The 24,061-nt window shown below is 52.5% G+C and overlaps 1 protein-coding gene across 1 annotated transcript in view; it reads left to right on the forward strand.

Moving 5' to 3' along the window:
• The window catches only part of ampd3a (adenosine monophosphate deaminase 3a), a 42,606-nt gene that overhangs the window by 6,969 nt on the left and 11,576 nt on the right, over positions 1-24,061 (forward strand). Inside the window, exons 2-11 of the mRNA XM_052028852.1 lie at positions 2,461-2,686; positions 4,956-5,151; positions 6,556-6,721; positions 8,694-8,913; positions 9,905-10,034; positions 16,719-16,913; positions 18,556-18,687; positions 19,887-20,050; positions 20,867-20,993; positions 22,563-22,726. Of these exons, the coding sequence (XP_051884812.1) occupies positions 2,466-2,686; positions 4,956-5,151; positions 6,556-6,721; positions 8,694-8,913; positions 9,905-10,034; positions 16,719-16,913; positions 18,556-18,687; positions 19,887-20,050; positions 20,867-20,993; positions 22,563-22,726 (1,715 nt within the window). The 5' untranslated portion in view covers positions 2,461-2,465. The remainder of the gene's footprint in view (positions 1-2,460; positions 2,687-4,955; positions 5,152-6,555; positions 6,722-8,693; positions 8,914-9,904; positions 10,035-16,718; positions 16,914-18,555; positions 18,688-19,886; positions 20,051-20,866; positions 20,994-22,562; positions 22,727-24,061) is intronic.

Here is a 24,061-nt window from a genome sequence, read left to right on the forward strand (position 1 = left end):
GGCCGTGGCATCTACGTGATTTGACCAGGACAGGCTGTTGGTGATGTTCACGCTCAGGAACTTGAAGCTCTCAACCCTCTTGACCTCAGCACCATTGATGTAGACAGGAGCATGTACACCGCTCCCTTTCCTGAAGTCAATGACCAGCTCTTTTGTTCAGTTGACATTGAGGGAAAGGTTGTCATGACACCATTCCACTAAGCTCTCTATCTCCTTCCTGTACTCCGACTCATCGCTGTTTGAGATAGGCCTACAACGGTGGTATCATCTGCAAACTTGTAGATGGAGTTAGAGCAGAATCTGGCCACACAGTCATGAGTGTATAGGGAGTAGAGTAGAGGGCTGAGGACGCAGCCTTGTGGGGCACCAGTGTTGAGAATAATCGTGCCAGAGGTATTGCTGCCTATCCTCACTGATTGCGGTCTGTTGGTTAGCAAGTCAAGGATCCAGTTACAGAGGGAGGTGTTGAGTCCTGGGAGTTTGGAGACAAGCTTGCTTGGGATTATAGTATTGAAGGCAGAGCTGTAGTCAATAAACAATAGTCTAACGTAGGTGTCTTTACTGTCCAGATGCTTCAGAGCTGAGTATAGGGCCAGGAAGATGACATCTGCTGTAGACCAGTTTCGCCGATAGGTGAATTGCAATGGGTCCAGGTTGTCTGGGAGGCTGGAGTAGATGCGTGCCATGACCAACCTCTCAAAGCACTTCATGGTGGTGGATGTCAGAGCCACTGGTTGGTAGTCATTGAGGCACGTTACCTTGCTTTTCTTTGGTACCGGGATGATAGTGGTCTTCTTAAAACAAGAGGGAACCTCAGATTGAAGCAGGGAGAGGTTGAATATGTCCACAAATACCTCTGCCAGCTGATCAGCACAAGATCTGAGCATGTGGCCCCAGGTGCTTTCCTCATGTTCACTCTCCGGAAGACTGATCTTATGTCCTCCACTGTGATCACAGGTTCAGCTGCGTTGGTGGCTGTCAGGGTGGGTGGTGACAATCCACTTCCCTTCTGTTCAAAATGCGCATAGAATGCGGTAAGTTCATCAGGAAGGGATGCGCATGTAAACTCTGCCCCCTCCCTCCACAGGTAAAGTCTGCCCTCACTCCACAGGTAAACTCTGCCCTCCCTCTCTAGGTAAAGTCTGCCCTCCCCCCACAGGTAAACTCTGCCCTTTAACCCAGTGCCTCTTGTAAAAATTTCTTCCTTGTAAAAATTGTGCATGATTCATGTTCATGCTTTTCTTGTGAATACCGTGCACCTGCTGCTGTGATGGTGCTGCAAGGAAGTTCTTCATTGCCCTTGTGCATACGTGGACTTGTGCAGATGACAATAAACTTGACTTTGACCTTGACTCTTCAGTGGGTGGGCAAGGGTCAAACACATGGCTGGGTATGGGGTCACATACAGACCAGCCTGACTGGGGACCACAGCATCAGTAAACCCCACAGGAGGTGATAACATTGGTACGGCATGGTCACATACTGACACTTGTTTTTATTAAAATTAGATCTATTTGATGTGGTTCCCTGGCTGCTCCGGCTCTAATGCACGTCCAGGTCAATGGTCCAGCCTCAGGATAACATTCCTCTGTGGGACGGTCTCCTTGAAGCAATTAGATAAGATTGAGGAACGTTAACATTACCTTTTATGACTCACAGATCATATTCCATATTTTCTTTTGACATAGAAAGAGGCCATTTGGTCCATCCAGTCTATGCCGTCCATGCTAGCTCTCAGAGCGATCCCATCAGTCCCACCCCCCCCATTCCCTCTGTCCCATTGATATCCCTTTACGCTGATCCCATTCTCCCCACATTCCCGTCAACTCCCCCAGATCCTTACCCCTCACCCACACAAGATCACAAGATAAGGGAGCAGAAGCAGGCCATTCGGCCCATCGAGTCTGCTCCAAGGAAAAGGGAAAATCACTGGGGGCTAATCAACCCACGGACCCGCACGTCCTTGGGATGTGGGAGGGAGCCGGAGCACCCGGGGGAGACCCACGTGGTCACAGGGAGAACATGCAAACTCCACATAGACAGCGCCCGATGTCGGGATCGAACCCGGGTCTCTGGAGCTGTGCGACAGCAGCACTACCTGCTGCTCCACTGTGCTGCCCTTGCCTCAGCCTTACCCTCTGCCATTGGAACACAGGAGCATGAGGAGGCCATTCAGCCCTCAGGTCTATCCTACCATCTCACACCTGTGCTGTACCCTAACCATACCACTCCACTCCCTGTCCCCCTCTCCCCAACGCTGCTGTCAAACAGAAATCCAGCCCGCTCACCACTGAAGCTTTTCGTGAGCCCTGTGGGTGAAAGATCCACATCCTCCAACCCCCCCGGATGGAGAGGGTTCACCTGAGGACAGGTGAGCTGTAATGTTAACCGTTCCTTCTCCACAGGCAGTTGTCCGACTCCGATAATCACTCCCCCCACCTTCCCTCCCTCCCCCCACAGTGGAGATGCCGAGACAATTCCCAAAGGTCACCCAGACGGAGGAGGATGAGCACGTCCGGATTATAGCAGAGAAGGTGTTTGCTTCTGCTCTCCGGGAGGAAGACACCAAGGATGCACTGTCCCTGTTTGACATCGCCGAGGATTGTCCGATCGGGAAAAAGGAGGCGAAGGAGAGGGAGCTGCAGAGGGAGATCGCTGAGCAACAGTCGGAGACCTCGGCAAAAAGGTCTGTCTAAAATTAATACTTCGCATCTGTATTTACCGTGGAGAAGGTCACAGAAGGCAGGGAGTTCAGGGAAAAGAACCGTGATGTCCTAAAACATACTGACATTACGGATGAGGAGGTGTCAGCGGTCATGAAGCGTGTTGTGGATAAATCCCTGGGGCCTGAGCAGTTGTATCCTAGGTCATTGTGGGAAGCAAGGGAAGAGATTACTGGGGCCCTGGCATCGTCCTTAGCCGCGGGTGGGGTACCAGGAGACTGGAGGGTGGCGAATGTTCTGTCTTTGCTTAAGAAGGGTGCAAGGGGACAATTCAGGGAACTGCAGGCTGGAGAGCCTGACATCAGTGGTGGGAACGTTACTGGAGGGAATTCTGGAGACAGGATCTACCAGCATTTGGAAAGGCAGAGACGGATTAGGGACGGTCAGCATGGCTTTGTGTTTGATCGGGTTTTTTGAGAAGGTGACCAAGACGACTGAGGAGGGCGAGGTGTCGGTGGTCTACATAGACTTTAGCAAAACCTTTGACAAGCTGGTCAACCAAGTCGGCTGGTCTGGGAGGTGAAATCACATGGGAGCCAGGTTATGGTTACAACACGATCGAGATCAACTGGCACTTTGGGCCACGGAACAGCAGATAGAATTTAACATGAGCAAGTGCAAAGCGATTCATTTTGGGAAGTTAAACCAGGGCAGGACATACACATGGGCCCTGGAGAGTGTCGTAGAACAGAGAGACCAGGGGTACACAGTTCCCTGAAGGTGGTGACACAGGTAGACAGGTGGTGAAGAAGGGGTGCGCTGGCCTTCGTTGGATGGGGCATTGAGTACAGGAGTTGGAACATCACCTTACAGCTGCACAGGACATCGGTGAGACCACACCCGGAATATTGTGTGCAGTTCTGTCCCCACACAATAGAAAGGATGTGATTCAGCTGGGGAGGGTGCAGAAAAGGTTCACAAGGATGTTGCAGGGTCTGGAGGGCTTGAGTTGGATCGGCTGGGACTGATAGGCCAAGGGGTGAACTTAGTTTAGATAAGTACATGGACAGGAGGGGTTTAGAGGGATAGGGGCCAAACGCAGGCAATGGGACTAGCTTGGTGGGCACCATGTTCAGCATGGACGAGATGGGCTCAAGGGCCTGTTTCCGTGCTGTATAGCTGTGTGTGACTATGCACAGGGGCAGGAGATCCCAGCGGGCCGACCCCTCGCTGGGATTCAAACCCTTCCAGCCCTCAGTGGGCTCGCCTGGACCCTGAACACAGGAGGCCACTCACCCCTACCTACCTCTGCCGGCTTTGGCCGGCTTGGTCAGTCCGAGGGACAGTGGACGAGGGGGGTGAGGAGCTCAGCAGTCGTCTGTGAAATTAACCTCCCCTCTTCCTCCCCTCCCTTCCTCCTCCCCTCCTCCTCACCCTCCAACCCCCTCCCTTCCTCCTCCCCCACAGCCGGTGAACCTCCAAGAACCGCGACCTGCGTCTCCCCGTTGCCAGTCACCAACTCCCCCTCCCACACTATCACTGATACGTCAGTCCTCGGCCTCCTCCACTGCCAGGAGAATTCCAAGCGCAAACTGGAGGAACAGCTCCTCATTTTCCATCTTGGAACCTCGCAGCCCAACGGCATGAACATTGAATTCTCTCACTTTAGGTAATCCCCACCCTCCCCACAACACCCCCCTCCACCCCCCCCCCCACACCAGGCTTCTTCTCTTCTTCCTTTCCCAGCCTCATTTTTTTTCTACCTTTTCCCCTCTCTCTCCTAACCTGTGACCCCTCCCCCAGTGGATCTGCTCTCCCCTCCCTCCCCGCACCTGCCCATCGCTATCTCTTACCTGCATCTACCTATCCCCACCCTGTGCCCACCCCACCTCCCCTCTTCTGTCCACCTATCACTGCTCTGCTTTCCCCTCCTATATATCGCGCTTCCCCTTTTCCTATCTTCAGTCCTGAAGAAGGGTCCTGACCCGAAACGTTGACCGCCTGCTTTTCTCCATGGATGCTGCCTGGCCTGCTGAGTTCCTCCAGCGTCGTCGTGTTGTTCATCTAGATTCTGGCATCTGCAGCCCTTCCTCTCTCTGATATTTATGTTGCTTGGTTCCCAATGTTGTCTGAGAAATCTCCAGTGATGGGATATTTCACTGTGTGAAAAGTTGTTGTCGTTGGGCTATCAGCCGATCCTTCAGCATCAGATTTCCCACAGAAAACTACAGGGAAGTTGAGACGTTCTTTGCCTCCTGAACTCATGCTGTTTTCTCTGATTTCTCCCTGCAGGAAGAAGAGCTTCAGACTGATTCGATCCCATTCGCTCTCCCTGCAGATCCCCACCTGTGACAGAGCACTCTCGTTGGCTTCTCCAGCTATAACTCCACAGACACCCAATCAGAATGTTCCTTTGTTCGGCATGCAGCTGCCCTATGAAGTGCCTGAGTTTCAACGAGTGACCATTAGCGGGGATTACTGCGCTGGGGTAATGACCTGAAGTCACACTCACGCTTGTTTCCAAGTCAGCGCGAGGGCACAGGGGAGGTTCACCAGGTTCTGCCTGCACATGGAGGGCTGGAGTAATCAGGAGAGACTGGAGGCTGGGCCTGTTTGCCCTGGGGCGGCGGGGGCTGAGGGCTGACAGTGTGGAGGTTTGGAAAGTGATGAGAGGCAAAGATAAGGGAGACAGTCGGAGGTGTCTAAAACTGCAGGGTGCAGGTTCGTGAGAGGGAGGAGGCTTAAAGGGGGTCTGAGGGGTAAATGTTTCCCACACAGGGTAGTTGGTATCTGGAATGAGCTGCCAGAGGAGGTGGTGGAGGCAGGAACAGGAACAACGTTTAAGGGGCATCTGGACAGGTGCTGGAATGAGCGGGGCATCGAGGGAGATGGAATCAATGCAGGCAGGTGGGATTGTGTAGCTAGGCATGGTGGTCGGCATAGAGGGCCTGTTTCTGTGCTGTATGACCTTGCCTACCCCCTCAAGTCTCCCCACCCCTCCTCCAGGCCTGACCTCTTGTTCTCCCTGGTGCTGAAGTTCCAGCTGCCAAGACCTTGATGTCCAGAATTCCTTCAGAAACCTCTCTGTTGTCCCTCCTTCCTTTCCTCAACCTAACACCTACCTCCGTGTCCGGGTTACTGGCCACTGGCCCTCTCTCATGGCAGCTGGGGCCGGCACCTTGGAGCCATAGTTATGCAGCATGGAAACAGGCCCTTCAGCCCCAATCAACCATGTGGCTATCCACCTCTGGGTCACCCCTCAGCCTCCCACGCTCCAGGGGAAATGGTGCCTTCCTGAGCCAGTCCCATTTGCCCGTGTTTGGCCCATGTCCCTGCAAACCTTTCCTGTCCATGTACCTGTCCAAGTGTCTTTTAAACGTAATTGTACCCACCCCTACTACTTCATCTGGCAGCTCGTTCCACATCCCCACCACCCTCTGTGTGGAAAACTTGCCCCTCAGACAAGTTCTTCCTCTCACAAACCTGCGTCCTCTGGTTTCAGACTCCCCTACCCTGGGGAAATGACTGTGGCTATTCACCTCTTTAAGGTCACCCCTCAGCCTCTGACAGTCCAGGGGAGAAAAGCCACAACCTATCCATCCCTCCAGTCTCAGTAAATCATTTCTGCACCTTTTCCCATTTAATGACACCCTTCCTATAGCTGGGTGACCAGAACTGTGCGCGGTGCCCCAGATGCTGGATTATGTTAGCAATTGGCTAGGTGGGCTTCGGGTTGTAGAACTTGTGGGAGGTGAGCAGGGTGGAGGGAGGTGGGGGATGTGGGGGGAGGGTTGCAGATGGGTTTGGTGAGGGAGGAGGAGCTCGGAGCGAAGGCTGAGGTAGGTATCGTGGAGACCTTGATGCTCACGGCAGCTGCTGTTGTCTACCCCAGATTACTGTGGAGGACTACGAACATGCTGCCAGAGGGCTGATAAAGGCTTTATTCATTCGAGAGAAGTACATGCGCCTCGCCTACCAGACGTTCCCCAGAATAACCGGACAGTACATGCGGTCCATCAGGAATGACCAGTGGCTGGAGGAAGATGAAGTAATGCCCGGTCAGTGGATTGGATTGTCATAGAGTCACGGAAACAGACCCTTCGGCCCAACTCGTCCATACCGACCAAGACTCCCATCAAGGCTAGTCCCATTTGCCTGCGTTTGGCTCATATCCCTCTAAACCATTCCTATCTGTGTACCTGTCCAAATCTCTTCTAAATATAATTGTACCCACCTCTGTCACTTCCTCTGGCAGCTCATTCCACATCCCCACCACCCTCTGTGTGAAGTTGCCTCTCAGATCCCCTTTAAATCTTACCCCTCTCATCTTAAGCATCTAGACCATCCACCTTATCTGTGCCCCTCATGATTTTATAAACCTTTGTCAGGTCCTTTGCTCCAGGGAAAACAGTCCCAGCCTGTCCAGTCCCTCCTTATAACTCCAGCCCTCCAGTCCTGGTAACATCCCTGTGAAATTTTTCTGCCCCCTCTCCAGCTTAATCACCTCCTTCCTATAGCTAGGTGACCACAACTGCACACAGTGCTCCAAGTGTAGTCTCACCAACGTCTTCTACAGCTGGAACACAATGTCCCAACTGTAATACTCAGTGCCCTGACTGAAGAAGGCTGAGGTACCAAGCGCCGCCTTCTCCTACCTGTCTACTTGTTGCCACCTTGTGCTGTGTCCAGAACACCACACAAAACAGGCCCTTCCAAACCTGCTCCGTCATTCAAGACCATGGCTGATCCAGCATTCCTCGTCCAATCTCCACTCTTTCCCCTCAGCCCGTTTCCCCTCTCTCTTCACTTTGAATATATTCAGCCCCACAGCGTCCTGGGGCAAGGAATTCCAAAACCACAGCCCTTGAGAGATGAAATTCTTCCTCGTCTCTGTATTAAATGGTGCCCCTTATTCTGGGTCCATGCCCTCTGGTCCTAGACTCCCCCATGTTGGAGAATCCTCCCATATTTACCCTGCCACCCTGGCTAGCACGCTATGGGTTGGGTGAAGGGGAGGGGGAATGGGATGAGGGAGGGAGTGGCAGCTCGGATGGACGGATGCGGTGGGACCACATGGGAGGATAGGATGGGGAGGTAGGAAAGGTTTCATCGCACTGTTCGAGCCACTGTGGGGCGAGCAGGGTCGACAGAACAGCTGGCTCTCAGCCTGCACACCATTTCCAGATGTTCCCATCCGTCCTGCAGCTGGCTTTCTGCTCACTGTGATGTCCTCTGTCAGGAAGCTAGCACGTGAGTTTGAACTGCAGGTGGGTCGAGAATCCAAACTCTTGACCACGGCTCAGCTCTCCAGTAACTGATGATCCGCCGGGCAGTGTCCTCCGTAACACGTCGCTCCCCCATCACAACTGGCAGGCCAGAGGAACAGGAGGAGGCCACAGCCCCTCCAGCCTGCCCTTCCATCCATTCGCACGGTTACCCGGACTGGAGGGCTGGATTTATAAGGAGAGGCTGGTCAGGCCGGGACTGTTTCCCTGGGGTGTGGGAAGCTGAGGGGTGATCTTACAGAGGTTTATAAAATCACAAGGGGCGTAGATACGATGAATGCACAGTCTTTCTCCCCAGGGCAGGGGAGTCTAAAACTAGAGGCCACAGGTTTAAGGTGAGAGGGGCAAGATATAATGGGGACCTGAGGTGTATTTTCCACACAGAGGGTGGTGGGTGTATGGAACGAGCTGCCAGAGGAAGTGGCCGAGGTGGGTACAGTTACAATGTTTAGGAGGCACATGGACAGGGACATGGATGGGAAAGGTTCAGAGGGATACGGGACAAATGCGGGCAAATGGGACTGGCTCAGGAAGGCACTTTGGTCAGCATGGACGAGTTGGGCTGAAGGGCCTGCTTCTGTGCTGTATGACTCTGTGGCTCTGTGTAGATTGTGTTGGATCTGTAGCATTGTGGGAATGCAGATCCGGCTGCGGATTGTGGGAATGGTTTGTGAAACGAAGCAGTGTTGAGTTGTGAGCTGCAGATTGGTGGACGTGTCTAACTGCTCTGTGCTCCCTTGTCCAGACTTCCACCCAGCTCCCAGGGATGGGGAGGATCCCTATGATCTCAGCGACGCTCCAGAGAACCTGGAATATGTGGCAAGGATGAAGGAAGGCATCACCCTGGTTTATGAGAATAAGGAGATGCTGGAACAAGAGGAACCCAAAGGTCTCCCGTACCCTGACCTCGAGACCTTCACACTGGACCTGAGTCACATCCTTGCACTGATCGCTGATGGCCCCACGTAAGTTACATCTCCACAGAGATGGCGACCAACCAGTAACCATTGGGTCAAACTGTGTCACTGGGCGCCAGAGACCTCTCGCCCTGAGCTGGGGTTTTACAGTGTCTGGGGACAGACCCTACCGGGATTGCGGAGTGTGGGTCAGTTATCGTAGACTGGCAGAGAGTCACAGAGTCATACAGCATGGAAACAGGCCCTTCAGCCCAGCTTGTCCATGCTGACCAAGTTGTCTAACTGAGCTAGTCCCATTTACCCATATTTGGCCCCTATCTCTCTCTAAACCTTTCCCATCCATGGACCTTTTATTAAATGTGATAAATGTACCCCCCTCTACCACTGGCAGCTCGTTCCACACACCCACCTCCCACTGTGTGGAAAAGTTGCCCCACAGGTCTCCTTTTAAATGTCTCCCCTCTCACCTTAAACCTGTGCCCTCTAGTTTTAGACTCCCCCACTCTGGGGAAAAGACAGTGACCACCCACCTTATCTACGTCGCTCATGATTCTATCAGGTCACCCCTCAGCTACCCACACTCCAGGGAAAACAGTCCCAGTCTGTCCAATCTCTCCTTACAACCCAAGCCCCCCCAGTCTCAGTAACATCCTTGTAAATGTTCCCCACGTCTTTGGGAAAATGGGACTGATGGGGTTGTTCTACTCGGAGCTGACACTGGCTCGAGGGATTGAATTATTTCCTTCTGTTTCTGCCTTCGGACTGTTGACCATTGCACGGTCACTCCCTCCAGCCAGTCGACCAATGGAAGACACCAGACCCGCCCACTAGAGCCAACTGGGTCTTCATTGCTTTATGAAGTTATAGGTGTGGAAGCTCGCCCCAGATCGTCCCTGCCAGTGCACAGGTCTGGAGGCACCGCGGTCACTTTGGATGGTTGAGCCTCCATCGATGGACTGTGTGCCTCCACTGGTTTTTCTTGGGGTTTTCCAGTGGGGATTGGGTCAGGTTGATCCTGATCTCCGGTTTTGTCCTGCAGGAAGACCTACTGCCACCGGCGGCTGAACTTCCTGGGCTCCAAGTTCTACCTGCACGAAATGCTGAACGAGATGGCTGAGCTGAGGGAACTTAAGGGTGTGCCGCATCGGGACTTCTACAATGTCCGCAAGGTGAGGGGGCAATTCAGCTTGGGTCGCCAGCACGGCTAGTGTCGGTCACTGGTCACTGACCCAGCTCACTGGACAGTGTTGGTCACTGGATGAGCTCACTGGGCAGTGTCAGTCACTGGTCACTGACCGAGCTTACCGGGCAGTGTTGGTCACTGGCTACTGAACACTGGCTGAGCTAATTGGACAATGTTGACCACTAGCTGAGCTCACTGGGCAGTGTCAGTAACTGACCACTGGACCCTGGCTGAGCTCACTGAACATCAGTCACTGACCAGAGAAGGGGAGATGGTTGGGGGAGGTAGTGGGGTTGGGGGATGTGGTGGAGGGTTGTAGGTCCCCACAGGTTCTACAACTTGAAACCCACCTAACCAATCAATCTAACGTTAATACAGTACAGCATCTGGGGCAATGCGCACAGTTCCGGTCACCCTGCTGTAGGATGTCATTAAACTGGAAAAGGTGCAAAAAAAATTTAGGGGCCAAATCTGCAGTCATTTGGACAAGTGTGGATTGATTAGGGAACTTGCGTTGAACTACCTCAGTAGAGGTTTGTATAGGAGTATTGATTTATTGGTATTGGTTTATTATTGTCACTTGTACCAAGGTACAGTGGAAAAACTTGTCTTGCACACTGATCGTACAGGTCAATTCATTACACAATGCAGTTACATGGGGTTAGTACAGAGTGTATTGATGTAGAATGATTATAGCAATGAATAGATCTGTAGAGAGCAGATTGCAACGAGTCGCCACGCTCCGGCACCATCTTGCTTCAGAGTAAGTGTAGAGGGTGGTGTGGTGTACGCGGACTTTCAAAGAGCATTTGCTAAAGTGCCACATAATAGGCTTGTCCTTGACCTGTGGGGACCTACAACCCTCTGCCCACATCCCCCAACCCCACCACCTCCTTCAACCCTGCTCACTCTCCCCCACTCTGGTCAGTGACCGACACTGTTCAGTGAGCTCAGCCAGTGACCAGTGGCCGACACTGTTCAGTGAGCTCAGCCAGGGTCCAGTGGCCGACACTGTTCAGTGAGCTCAGCCAGGGTCCAGTGGTCAGCGTGTTCTGCCCGTGGAGTGTAAGAGGGAGCAGCCACTGGTTCGGTGACAGGACACTGACAGTAGTAGGGACAGGTTGTCTCTCGGACTGGAGGGAGGTGTATGTTGGAGTTCCCCAGGGTCACTACTGGGAGATACATGAACGAGTGGGACTAGTCTGTACAGGGAACCACTTCCAGATTTGTAGTTGACACAAAACTTAGAGTGCAGTGAAATGTGAGGACGGTGCCAGATCAAGGCAGGTGGGATGGGCAGCTGGCAGGTGAGAGGTAGTGCAGAAAAGTGCAAAGTCTTGCCACTTAGCAAGCCGAGCGAGGAGAGGCAGTGTAAACAGAGGGCACTGCTCTACGACGGACCACCCAAGGCTTCAACCATCTCTTTCCCCCCACAGATGCTGCCCGACCCACTTTGAGTTCCTCCAAGCAGATTGGTTTCTGCCCCATTTCCAGCATCTGTGGTCTCTTGTGTCTCTAAAAAGGACGATTCATTGCTGGCTTAGTGGGAGAAGCCAGAGAGTGGTAGTAGATGGTTGTCTCTCTGACTGGAGGCCTGTGACCAGTGGTGTGCTGCAGGGATCGGTGCTGGGTCCGTTGTAGTTTATCATCTACATTAATGATTTAGATGATAATGTGGTAAACTGGATCAGCAAATCTGCGGATGACACCATGATTGGGGGCGTAGTGGACAGTGAGGAAGGCTGTCAAAGTTTGCAGCGTGATCTGGACCAGCTGGGAAAATGGGCTGAAAAATGGCTGATGGAATTTAATGCAGACACGTGTGAGGTGATGCACTTTGGGAGGACAAACCAGGGTAAGGCTTACACAGTGAATGGTAGAGCACTGAGGTATGTGGTAGAACAAAGGGATCTGGGAATACAGATCCATAGTTCCTTGAAAGTGGCGTGACAGGTAGATAGGGTCGTAAAGAGAGCTTTTGGCACATTGGCCTTCATAAATCAGGGCACTGAGTACAGGAGTTGGGATGTTATGTTGAAGTTGTACAAGACATTGGTGAGGCCGAATTTAGAGCACTGTGTGCAGTTCTGGTCACCTACCTACAGGAAAGATATCAATAAGCTTGAAAGAGTGCAGAGAAAATTTACACGGATGTTGCTGGGACTTGAGGACCTGAGTTACAGGGAAAGGTTGAATAAGTTAGAACTTTATTCCCTGGAGCGCAGGAGAATGAGGGGAGATCTTATAGAGGTGTACAAAATTGTGAGGGGTATAGATAGGGTGAATGCATGCAGGCTTTTTCGCCTCAGGTTGGGTGAGACCAGAACTAGAGGTCACAGGTTTAGGGTGAAAGGTGAAATATTTAAGGGGAATCTGAGGGGGAGCTTCTTCACTCAGAGGGAGGTGCGAGTGTGGAACGAGCTGCCAGCGGAAGTGGTGGATGTGGGTTCAGTTGTAACATTTAAGAGAAGTTTGGATAGGTACATGGATGGGAGGGGTTTGGAGGGATATGGTCCGGGTGCAGGTATATGGGATTAGGCAGAAGATCAGGTCAGCATGGACTAGATGGGCCAAAGGGTCTGTTTCTGTGCTGCAGGAGTCTATGACGATCTGGGGCACGTGTATATAACTCACTGGGAGTAGCAGTGCAGGTTGGCAAAGTGGTTTAGATGGCAGCTGGGATCCTGGACTCGAGGCAGAGGGGACATGAGTAAGGAGCTCCTAATGAGGTGCCCACAACTTGTCCAGTTCTGGGCACCACTCTCTGGGAACGACGTGAAGGCTTTGAGAGGGTGCAGAAGCGTTTTAGTTCTGTGGATTGTACTGCCTGAAGAGAGGAGGTTGCGAGGGGATCGAATCGAGGGATTTGAAATCACGAGGGGTACAAACAGTAAAGAGAGAGGCGGTGCTGACGTAGAGAGAAGGGTCAAGGACTGTAGAGGCTTGGAACAAAGATGCTTCCCAAATGAAGCAAGAGGAAACGTTTTCTCTCTCAGCGGGCGCTTGGGGTCGGGAACTGCAGTGCTGGGGGACGACTGGAGGCAGGGTCAGTGGTAGAGTCTGAGAGAGAGTTGGGTGAGCATTGGAACTTTCCCAGCTATGTGGAGAGGGTGGAGGAGTGACACCCACTGGATGTCTCTTAGACAGAGCCAGTATGGATTCGACGGGCCGAATGGTTGTCGACTGTTTCGAGAGGACTAGAACATAACAGCAAGGATGTAATGCTGAGGCTTTATAAGGCGTTGGTCAGACCACATTGGGAGTATTGTGAGCAGTTTGAGGCCCCGTATCTAAGGAAGGATGTGCTGGCGTTGGAGAGGGTCCAGAGGACGTTCACAAGAATGATCCCAGGAATGAAAGGGTTAACATGCGAGGATCGTTTGATGGCTCTGGACCTGTACTCACTGGAGTTTAGAAGGATGAGAGGGGATCTTATCGAAACCTACTGAATATTGAAAGGTCTGGACAGAGTGGACGTGGAGAGGATATTTCCAGTAGTGGGAGAGCCTAGGACCAGAGGGCACAGCCTCAGAATAGAAGGACATTCCTTTAGAACAGAGATGAGGAGGAATTTCTTCAGCCAGAGGGCAGTGAATCTGTGGAATTTGTTGCCACAGACGGCTGTGGAGGCCAAGTCATTTAAAGTGATAGGTTCCTGATTAGTAAGGGTGTCAAAGGTTACAGGGAGAAGGCAGGAAAATGGGATTGGGGGGAAATATAAATCAGCCAAGATCGAATGGCAGAGCAGACTTGATGGGCCGAATGGCCTAATCCTGCTCCTATGTCTTCTGGTTTTATAGACTTTCTCCGATTCTATACGCACTGACGTAGTGAAGGTAGTCCCTGCGGATAACACTCCATCTTCGCCTTAGTCACAACTCTCCCCAACAGAATGGAGGCACAAGGTCCTGACAGAGCAGGTGTTGTGGTTGGAGAGTTTGGAACCAGGGGAACATAGTCTTGGGATAGAGACGGCTAATTCGGACAGCGGAGACATGTCTTCACACGTGGCTGGAATTCTTGGCCTGAGAGCCTGTGTGTGCTCGGGGCCCGAGTATTTTCAAGGCACAGACCTGAGGTCTTTGGGCATTTGAGAGGATCCGGAGATTCTGGGGATAAAGCAGGAAGGTGAGGCTGAGACACAGGATCGGTGTGACATTACTGGAAGGTGAGCAGGGTCGAGGAACTGATGTTGCACTTGACCTTCAGGAGGAGAGCAGTGGCAGGTTACCCCAGCAGTGGCAGAGCACCGAGGGTGGGATTGTCGGAAACATCACCGTCTCTGCTGAAACACAGCTGCTGGGAGGTGATTGGACTGAGATTTTTAAGGATTATGAATGAAAAACATATTCCACCAGGGACAGGGATTCCTGGACCTGCCTCGGAACCCTGGTCATTCAGAAGTTGGGAATAACCTCTCCGCACAGAGGGGAGGGGGACCCTTTCCACAGAAACAATCTGAAACTGTTGATCACTGGGACTTCTGCTGCCTTTTGAAATAAAAATTCTGCTTCAAGAACAAAATCAGTAAACTGCTTCATGCAAGCTATTAAATATTTATATTATAAAGCTAGTTCAGAATTTAATTCTTGCTTAAAACGGGCATCAAATGTTTCGTTTCTTTCTCCAAGACTCCCAGTGTTGTAGCTACTGTGGTCTGAAGGTGACTCAGTGACATTGGAGTGAGTGTTGACTGGTGCACGGGTTGTTTCTCTGGCCTCTCTCGGTGGGATCCAAACCTTCAGCTGTTAGGCAGGACTAGAATTAACAACGCTGGCACTGACACTCGCCCTGATCGACAGGGAGTAAACAGGTGCTGGATTCACTGGGCACTGGTTTGATGACGGTCCTGGGTGTAAACACTCCGTGTGCCACATTCTGGGTTGCCCATAGTGGGAATGGGAAGCAGGCATCCCATGGAGAAGCCGAGAGCATTTCCAGTTGAAGCTGAGACTCGGGATGTGAAGTTAAACATTCTGTGTGTCAGTGAAGGGTTAACTCTCTACAAATAAGCAAGTGACACTTACCTGAAACGGCAGGGTCGGCTGGGAGTGTCTCACCAGCCGGTGAACCATTCCACCGACGCAGTGACCTCAAGGTGGCGTGGGATTAGAGGTCAAGTCATTCAGGATGGACCATGGCACGGGGAGGAAAGGAATCTGGGAAAGTCACAGGTAGAGGGGCTGAGTGGCTAACTGCCCTCCTCCCGCCAAGGGGAGGCCATTCGCTCCTTGAGCCCACTCCGGTGAGTTCGGGACCTGCACCCCTGTAAACCTTTGGCTCACGGCCTGGAGTTTGCATTGGATCTTCACCTCTGTGACACCACTTGTCGCTGTTTGCCTGTCCACAGCAAGGGGGGTGTGGGCTTGATGTGGGGAGCAGTAAATGGGGGGTGCTGGGGGTGGGGGTGGGGATAGTTGCCTACTACACTACAGTGTGGAGGAGACCCACATCTATTTCTGTGTGATGCCATCGGGGTAAATTCCGACAGCCCCTTGAAGCATTTGGTGCAAACCCCTTCTCTTTCCCCTCCCCAGCCCTCATGACCTGCCCATCTATTCCCCACCTCCTGCCCTTTATTCCTTTGCCTCTTCCACCCATCAGCTCTCAGCTTATTACATCTCCCCCCTCCCCTACCCTCCTAGCTTCCCCTCTCACCTGGACTCACCTGTCCCCTGCCTGCGTGTGCTCCTCCCCCTCCCCCCACCTTCTTATTCTGGCTTCTGCCCTCTTCCTCTCCAGTCCTGATGAAGGGTCTCGGCCCGAAACGTCGACTGTTTATTCCCCTCCACGGATGCTGCCTGACCCGCTGAGTTCCCCCAGCACTTTGTGTGTTGCTGCAGATTCCAGCGTCTGCAATCTCTCTTGTGTCCCTGGAGAACCACACAGACGGGTGATAGAGCACAGAACGAGGCCCTTCAGCCCATTGAATCCATGACAACCATAACCTACAATGTTAATCCCATTTTATTCTCCCCATATTCCCATCAGCTCCCCCCAGATTCCACCCCTCAGTCACACTCTGGGGGCAAATAACAGCAGCTAGTTAACCCACCGACTGCACATCTTTGGAATGTGGGAGGAAACTGGAGCCCCCAGGGAAGCCCACAACCTCTGAATCCTTCCCTGCCTCTTGGGTAGTGTCAGGACTGGATGATTTCAACTAACTGCACACAGCCTGTAGTGACTTCACTTCAAACAGATTCCCAGGTATTAGCTGTGAAGGGAAGTCTCCAGGTGCTATAGAAATGTAACTGTTCACACTTGTGACTATACTGTTCCTGATTTAGTTGCCAACAGTCAGTCCGAGGTTGCCATGGTAATGTAACTGGTGTTTCCTGTGTCTGGAAAGCTGACTGTAACTGTAGGCACGGTAGTGTAGGGGTCAGCGTGACGCTATAACAGCGCCAGCGACCCAGGTTCAATTCCGGCCGCTGTCTGTGAGGAGTTTGTACGTTCTCCCCGTGTCTGCCTGGGTTTCCTCCGGGTGCTCCGGTTTCCTCCCACATTCCAGAGACGTACGGGTTAGGAAGTTGTGGGCGTGCTATGTTGGCACCAGAAGCGTGGCGACTCTTGCGGGCTGCTCCCAGAACACTCTACGCAAAAGATGCATTTCACTGTGTGTTTCGCTGTACATGTGACTAATGAAGATATCTTATCTTCCGCTCAGGTGGACACACACATCCATGCAGCTGCCTGCATGAGCCAGAAACATCTGCTGAGGTTCATCCAGCAGACCAACAAGAAGGAGGCGGACAGGGTTGTCCTGGAGAGGAAGGGGCACAAGCTGACCCTCCGCCAGCTCTTCGCCAGTCTCAACATGGATCCCTATGACCTCACTGTCGACTCGCTGGATGTGCATGCGGTGAGTCTGTCATACCTGAGCTCACCATCACACCAACACCTCCTGCAACGCGGTCGTTTATTAAAGCTGGGATAAGTGGCAGGCCGGCAGTTATTGCCCATCCCTCACTGCCCTTGGCAAGGCGGGAGGGAGCTCCCCCGTTGGACCACTGCAGGCCTTCTGGTGAAGGAGTCCCCACGGTGCTGGTGGGCAGGGAGTCCCAGCAACGATGAAGCAAGGCTGATATATTTTCAAACTGAAAGGGAAGCTGCAGGTGGTGGTGTTTCCTGGTGCCTGCAGCCCTCGCAAAGGTCAGAGCTTTGGGAAGTGCTGTCGGGGTAGCCTGGGCGAGAGGCTGCGATACATTGTGTAGTTGGTGCACACTGTGCGCCGGTGGTGCAGGGAAGGGGTGATCGGGGGGTGCATGGGTGCCGATTGAGCGGGCTGCTTTTTCCTGGATCACATCAAGCTTCTTGAGAGATGCTGGAGCTGCATTCACCCAGGGAAGTGGAAAGTGTTCCTTCACTCTGTCTACACCTCTCGCTGCCTCGGTAAAGCAGCCATCATAATCAAAGACCCCTCCCACCCCGGACATTCTCTCTTCTCCCCCCTCCCATCGGGCAGATACAAAAGCCTGAAAGTACATACCACCAGACTCAGGGACAGCTTCTATCCCACCGTTATAAGACTGTTGAATGGTTCCTTAGAGCAATAAGCAGGTCGCTGGTGCGGGCGTCTGTATCCTGGGGGTGGGGGGGGAGTCTGTATCCCGGGGTGTAGAGTCCTGGAGTGACACAGGTTTGCTGAACATTTTGCTGAGGAACCCCTTTTTTATTTGCATTTTATTTTATAAATAACTTTATCAAAACATCCAAAAGTTTTTAAACTGGAATGTCGTCTTCCTTAAGCAGCTACAGTTCCCTGCAGTACCCCACACAGTACAGTACAGGCGCACACACACACACACACACACACACACACACACACACACACACACACACACACACACACTCACTCACTCACTCACTCACTCACTCACTCACTCACTCACACTCACTCTCACACACACACACTCACACACACACTCACTCACTCACTCACTCACTCACTCACTCACACACACTCACTCACTCACTCACACACTCACTCACTCACACACACACACTCACACACACACTCACTCACTCACACTCTCACACACACACACTCTCACACACACTCTCTCTCACACACACACACACACTCTCACACACACACACACACAGAGGCAGGAACACAAACAGCTTAAGGGATGGTGAGCCAGAGTATTGGGTTTCTCGCCAGGAAATGAGCTGTGGGGCTGAAGGACGGAGGTTGTGAGGACATTCAGGGGCACAGACCCAGGGCGGGGAAGGGGATTTAGGGTACCAATCAACCACTTGAGGGGCTGAATGGCCTCCTCATGTTCCCACACAAACTGAGCACCAGTGCCCACTCCCCCTGCCGTTGGGAGGGTGTCTGCACTTCCCCTGTTGTTACCACATCCTGTTGTGTGGTGAGCAGAACTGTACACAGTGCTCCATCTGTGGTCCATCAATGTTCTGTGCCGCTGTGACGTGATGTTCCAACCCTTGTTTGTCAAGTGTCCAGAAAGCTCATTTGTAAAAGTTAATTTTCCTTTCAGGGTCGTCAGACATTTCATCGATTTGACAAATTTAATGCAAAGTACAACCCGGTGGGCGCCAGCGAGCTGAGAGATCTCTACCTGAAGACTGACAATTACATCCAGGGGGAGTACTTCGCCCGCATCCTCAAGGTGTGTGAGTATCTCAACAGGCTGCGTTGTGTGGTCGCCTGTTGTACACCGCTCCTCACCATATGTCTCAAAATACCCCGGCAGTGTGAACATCAATCTAAAACACAAACAGAAAATGCTGGAAACACTCAGCAGGTCGGGCAGCATCTGTGAGGAGAGGAAGGATCTCCAACCTGAACAGTTGACCCAGTTCCTTCTCCCATAGATGCTGCCTGACCTGCTGAGTGTTTCCAGCATTTTCTGTTTGGTGACCCCCAATAATGCCGTACTTTTGAAGATTGTTGACAGAAGTGTGACAGCCAAGTCATGTATGAAATTTTGGGGGCGTTTATTGGCCTTGCTTTATTGCGGGGTGGAGTTGAGCTGACTTCTCCAGGACACACGGTCTTGCTGGGTCAGGCCAGAGTCAGCTACGTTGGTGGACTGGAGACACTTGTGGACTACATGGGGCGAGGAAGGCAGATCTCCTCTCCTGAAGGACAGTGAACCAGACAGGCTTTTACCAATCTGGTGTGTGAACCTTGTGGGCTGTGTTACTGAGACTGGCTGTTCTTATTAAATCCCGGATTTAAATTCTGCTGTTGCCGTGCTGGGATTTATACTCAGGTACCTGGGTTGTCGGTTCAGGCCTGGGGTTACCAACAGCAATGGAATAAATCAACAGAAAGATTGGCAAGTTTGGATGGTCCCTATCTTACCCCAGGGGAGGGGAGTCTAAAACTAGGTGGGGGTTTATGGTGAGAGGGGAAAGATTTATAGGGGACCTGAGGGGCAACTTCCTCACACAGAGGGTGGTGGGTGTGTGGAACGAGCTGCCAGAGGAAGCGGTAGAGGCGGGTACAGTTACAACGTTTAAAAGACACTTGGACAGGTCCGTGCAGAGGAAAGGTTTAGAGGGACATGGGCTCAACACAGGCGAGTGGGACAAGCTCAGGAAGGAATCTTGATCGGCATGGATGAGTTGGGCCAAAGGGCCTGTTTCTGTGCTGTTGAACACTATAAAATATTGACCCCAGGACCCTGGGTAGAACTCACATATTTTTAATCAAGCGACCTCTATCCGATCGTTGTCACAGTCCTATCTGTGGGATCTTCAGCTGCAAAACATTTTGGGATGTCCTGAGGTGGTGTCAGGTGCTATAGAAATGCAATTGTTTTATCAGTGTGTGCAGGGCTGACGCTGTCTGTGCTTCCTACAGGAGGTCTCCCGGGATCTGGAAGAGAGCAAATACCAATACTCCGAGCCCCGCCTCTCGATCTACGGAGGCTCACCCAGTGAGTGGGCGAACCTGGCCAAGTGGTTCATTAAACACCGAGTCTACTCGCCCAACGTCCGCTGGGTCATTCAGGTCCCTCGCATTTAGTACGTCCCAGCTTTGGAAATCATTCAACAGCTGTGATTGTACATTCACCGCGGAGTCGAAACTAGACAGCAGCACTGTCAACATTGTGGCACCCCCTCAGTACCTCCCCTCCCACAGTGTGACCCTCCCTCAGTACCTCCCCTCCCACAGTGTGACCCTCCCTCAGTACCGCCCTCCCACAGTGTGACCCTCCCTCAGTACCGCCCCTCCCACAGTGTGACCCTCCCTCAGTACCGCCCCCCCACAGTGTGACCCTCCCTCAGTACCGCCCTCCCACAGTGTGACCCTCCCTCAGTACCTCCCCTCCCACAGTGTGACCATCCCTCAGTACCGCCCTCCCACAGTGTGACCCTCCCTCACTGCCACCCCTTTTTTTTACAAAACATTTATTAGCTAAAAGCACTACAAAAGACAACCATTATCAATACATTACATCCAATACAGAAAGAAACAACAAAGCAACTACATAACTACAGAGAATAATGCAAACTAATACCCGTGAAACACACACACATTATGCCAACTACCGCCACACACAACACTTCAGATCAAAATAGCATCGGCCTCGTCCATGACACAGGCGATCCCCTGAGGGGCTCACTGCCACCCCTCCCACAGAGTGACCCTCCCTCACTGCCGCTCCTCCCACGGTGAGAGTATCCGTCAGCTGCTGGGTTGTGGCCCACTGATGGTTTTATTAAAATCCGCACCCAGGTGAGAAGCAGACGCAGATTCACAGGTTGGGGTTCATCAGTCAGGTGCGGCGAGTGTCGATGTCTGGACTTGTTCACATTTATCTATTGTTTTTATTTCAGCGACATCTTTCGAGCAAAAAAAATCCTGCCAAGTTTTGGGAAAATGCTGGAGAATATTTTCCTGCCTCTGTTCGAAGCAACCATCAACCCTAAAGAAAACCGAGAGCTGCATCTGTTCCTGAAATACGTGTGTAAACCAGCCTCCTGCCCCACGGTCTGCAGCACGCTCCACCTCCGCCACCTCCCGCTGCCGTTTCACCTCGCCGCTCACTGCAACACCCCGAGTCAACCAATCACAGCAACAAGGCCGGGTTTAAAAATTGTTCAAACCTCCCACTGTTGTCCCAGGCCACCACTGACTGGGCAGCCCTGACCGGGGCGGTGGGGGTGAGCTGCTCTTGCTGTGGTGTGGGGGCCGTTCAATGGCCAGCAGGAAGGAGAGACTGTCTGCCACTTTGGTCTGTCTGTACAACAAGATGTCACCGAGACATACAGCACAGAAACTGGCCCTTCGGCCCAACCGGTCGGTGCCGACTTAGTTGCCTAACTGAGCTGGTCCCATCTGGCCCATGTCCCTCTGAACCCTTCCTGTCCATGTACCTGCCCAAGTGTCTTTTAAATGTTGTTAATGTTCCTGCCTCACCCACTTCCTCTGGCAGCTCGTTCCACACACCCACCTCCCTCAGGTCCCCTTTAAATCTTTCCCCTCTCACCTTAAACCTGTGCCCTCCAGTTTTAGACTCTACCCTGGGGAAAAGACTGTTACCCACCTTATCTGTGCCCCTCATGATTTTATAAACCTCTCTAAGGTCATCCCTCAGCCTCCTTCACTCCAAAGCAAACAGTCCCAGCCTGTCCAGCCTCTCCTTATAACTCAAGCCCTCCGGTCCCAGCAACATCCCTGTGAATTTTTTCTGCCCCCTCTCCAGTTTAATGATGCACTTCCTATAGCTGGGTGACCAAGTGCGGTCTCACCAATGTCCTGTACAGCTGTAACGTGACATCCCAGCTCCTGTACTCAGTGCCCTGACCGATGAAGGCCAGTGTGCCGAACACCTTCTTCACCGCCCTGTCTACCTGTGTCGCCACTTTAAAGGAACTTTGTACCTGTACCTCGGTCTCTCTGTTCCACAACACTCCCAGAGCCCTGCCCTTTACTGTGTAAGCCCTGCCCTGGTTTGTTACCAAAATGCAACACCTCGCGTTTATCTGAATTAACCTGCCTCCGCCCCTTCTCGACCCACTGGCCCAGTTATCTCAGATCTTGTTGTAACCTTAGACAGCCTTCCTCACTGTCTCCCACACCGCCAACTATGGTGTCACTAACTACACCGCCCACACGCCCACATCCTCATCCAAATCATTCATATAATAATATGTCCGTAAGGGAACGCTGCTGACTGGCACATCCCTGGCTGCAGGAGGACATGCTGAGGGACGCGGTGCAGCTACTGTGAAGGTTCTGTGTGACGGGCTGTGATCTAAGGTCAGTCTGACATGGGATGCTGAGGGGAGGATCCTGTGTCAAAGCCTCTGAAACACTGGGAGTCCTGTGTCGCCCAGAGGATGTATCCTAACACCCCAAATGGACCGAACCGATAACATGATGAATGTCAAGAAAGCCATGCAGTGTTCTTTTCTATTTCTTGCATATAATTTTATGAAAGTGTTAATTTGAATTGAGGGAGTTGGAGCCTTCTGCTGTAGCTCCCCAGGGATGAAGTCCATGCCTCTGACGATCTGTTCTGTGTGCCAGGTGACAGGGTTTGACAGCGTGGACGATGAATCCAAACACAGTGCTCACATGTTCTCAATAAAGAGCCCAAGCCCCGAGGAGTGGACTCGGGAGCAGAACCCTCCCTACAGCTACTACCTCTACTACATGTACGCAAACATCATGGTCCTCAACAACCTGCGCAAGTAAGTGTTGGTCTGGAGCTTGGCCTCTGTAACCCTCTGGGTGCTGGTGTGAGGTCAGTGATAGTCAGCCCTTTGTCACCTCCACCCATCGCTTCCCAGCCTCTCCGCTCCCCTCCTCCACCCGTCAGCCCTCTCCCCTCCTCCACCCGTCACCCGTCCTCACCGGGATCCACTATCACCCTCCCCTTCGTATATACAGTCCATCACCCCTCAATCTCTCAGTCCAAATGAAGGGTCTCGACCAGAAACACCGACTGTCCATCTCCCTCCACAGACGCTGCCTGACCCGCTGAGTTCCTCCAACGATGTGGTTGTTGCTGAGAACAGTGGACTGGATATTTCAGAGTTGGATGAGGACTTGTTATCAGAACAGACCGTCCCAGGGTGAAGGGGCTGGGGGCAGCAGTGACAGGGGGTCCAGAGGTGGAGAGCTGGAGAACAATTGTTTGATAGAGCGGAGACCACTCTTGGGCATTTATCATCGGCCTGTGCACTGGTGTCAGTCCAAAGCCGATGGATAAGTGGACACTGGGCTGTGGTGATGTAAGGGATGCAGGAACAGAGAGAGACAGGTACACACGGTCCCTGGGCTCACACGTGTGTAATGATGTGTTTGATCAGGAACATGAAGTGAGTAATATAACCTCAATGTGAAGGGGGTCCTCAGACAGTTCCATAAACCCTCCCAGAGTGTGCCTCTCCCTCAGTACCGCTGGAGGGAAATGATTGATTGATGAGGGCAGCTCAGTGGCGCAGCAGGTAGTGCTACTGCCTCACCACTCCGGGACCCAGGTTCAATCCTGGCCCTGGATGCTGTCTGTGTGGAGTTTGCACATTCTCCCTGAGGCTCTGAGACTCCCCCGGGTGCTCTGGTTTCCCCCCATGTCCTAAAGACCCCAGGGTGGTGGGAGAACTGGGGGGGTTGAGCTGACGGACAGGGCAGTCAGTGGGGAAATGGGATTGCTCTGTGAGCCAGCACGGAGCCTCCCAGGTGCTAGGGTCAAGGATGGCTCAGAGCGACTGCAGAATATTCCCAAGGGGGACGGTGAGCAGCCAGAGGTTGTGGTGCACGTTGGCACCAATGACATAGGTAGAAAAGGGAAGAGGTCCTGCGAGTGAGTACAGGGAGTTAGGAAAGAGGCTGAAGAGCAGGACCTCCAAGATAGTAATCTCTGGATTACTCCCAGTGCCATGTGCTAGTCAGGGCAGGATGATAGAGCAGATGAATGAGTGGCTGAGGTACTGGTGCAGGGGGCAGGGTTTTAGGTTCTTGGGTCATTAGAACCTCTTCTGGGGCAAGGGTGACCTGTACAAGGAGGACGGGTTGCACCTTAA

Source organism: Pristis pectinata, chromosome 14 (genome assembly GCF_009764475.1).
Source record: "Pristis pectinata isolate sPriPec2 chromosome 14, sPriPec2.1.pri, whole genome shotgun sequence".
Taxonomy (NCBI): domain Eukaryota; kingdom Metazoa; phylum Chordata; class Chondrichthyes; order Rhinopristiformes; family Pristidae; genus Pristis; species Pristis pectinata.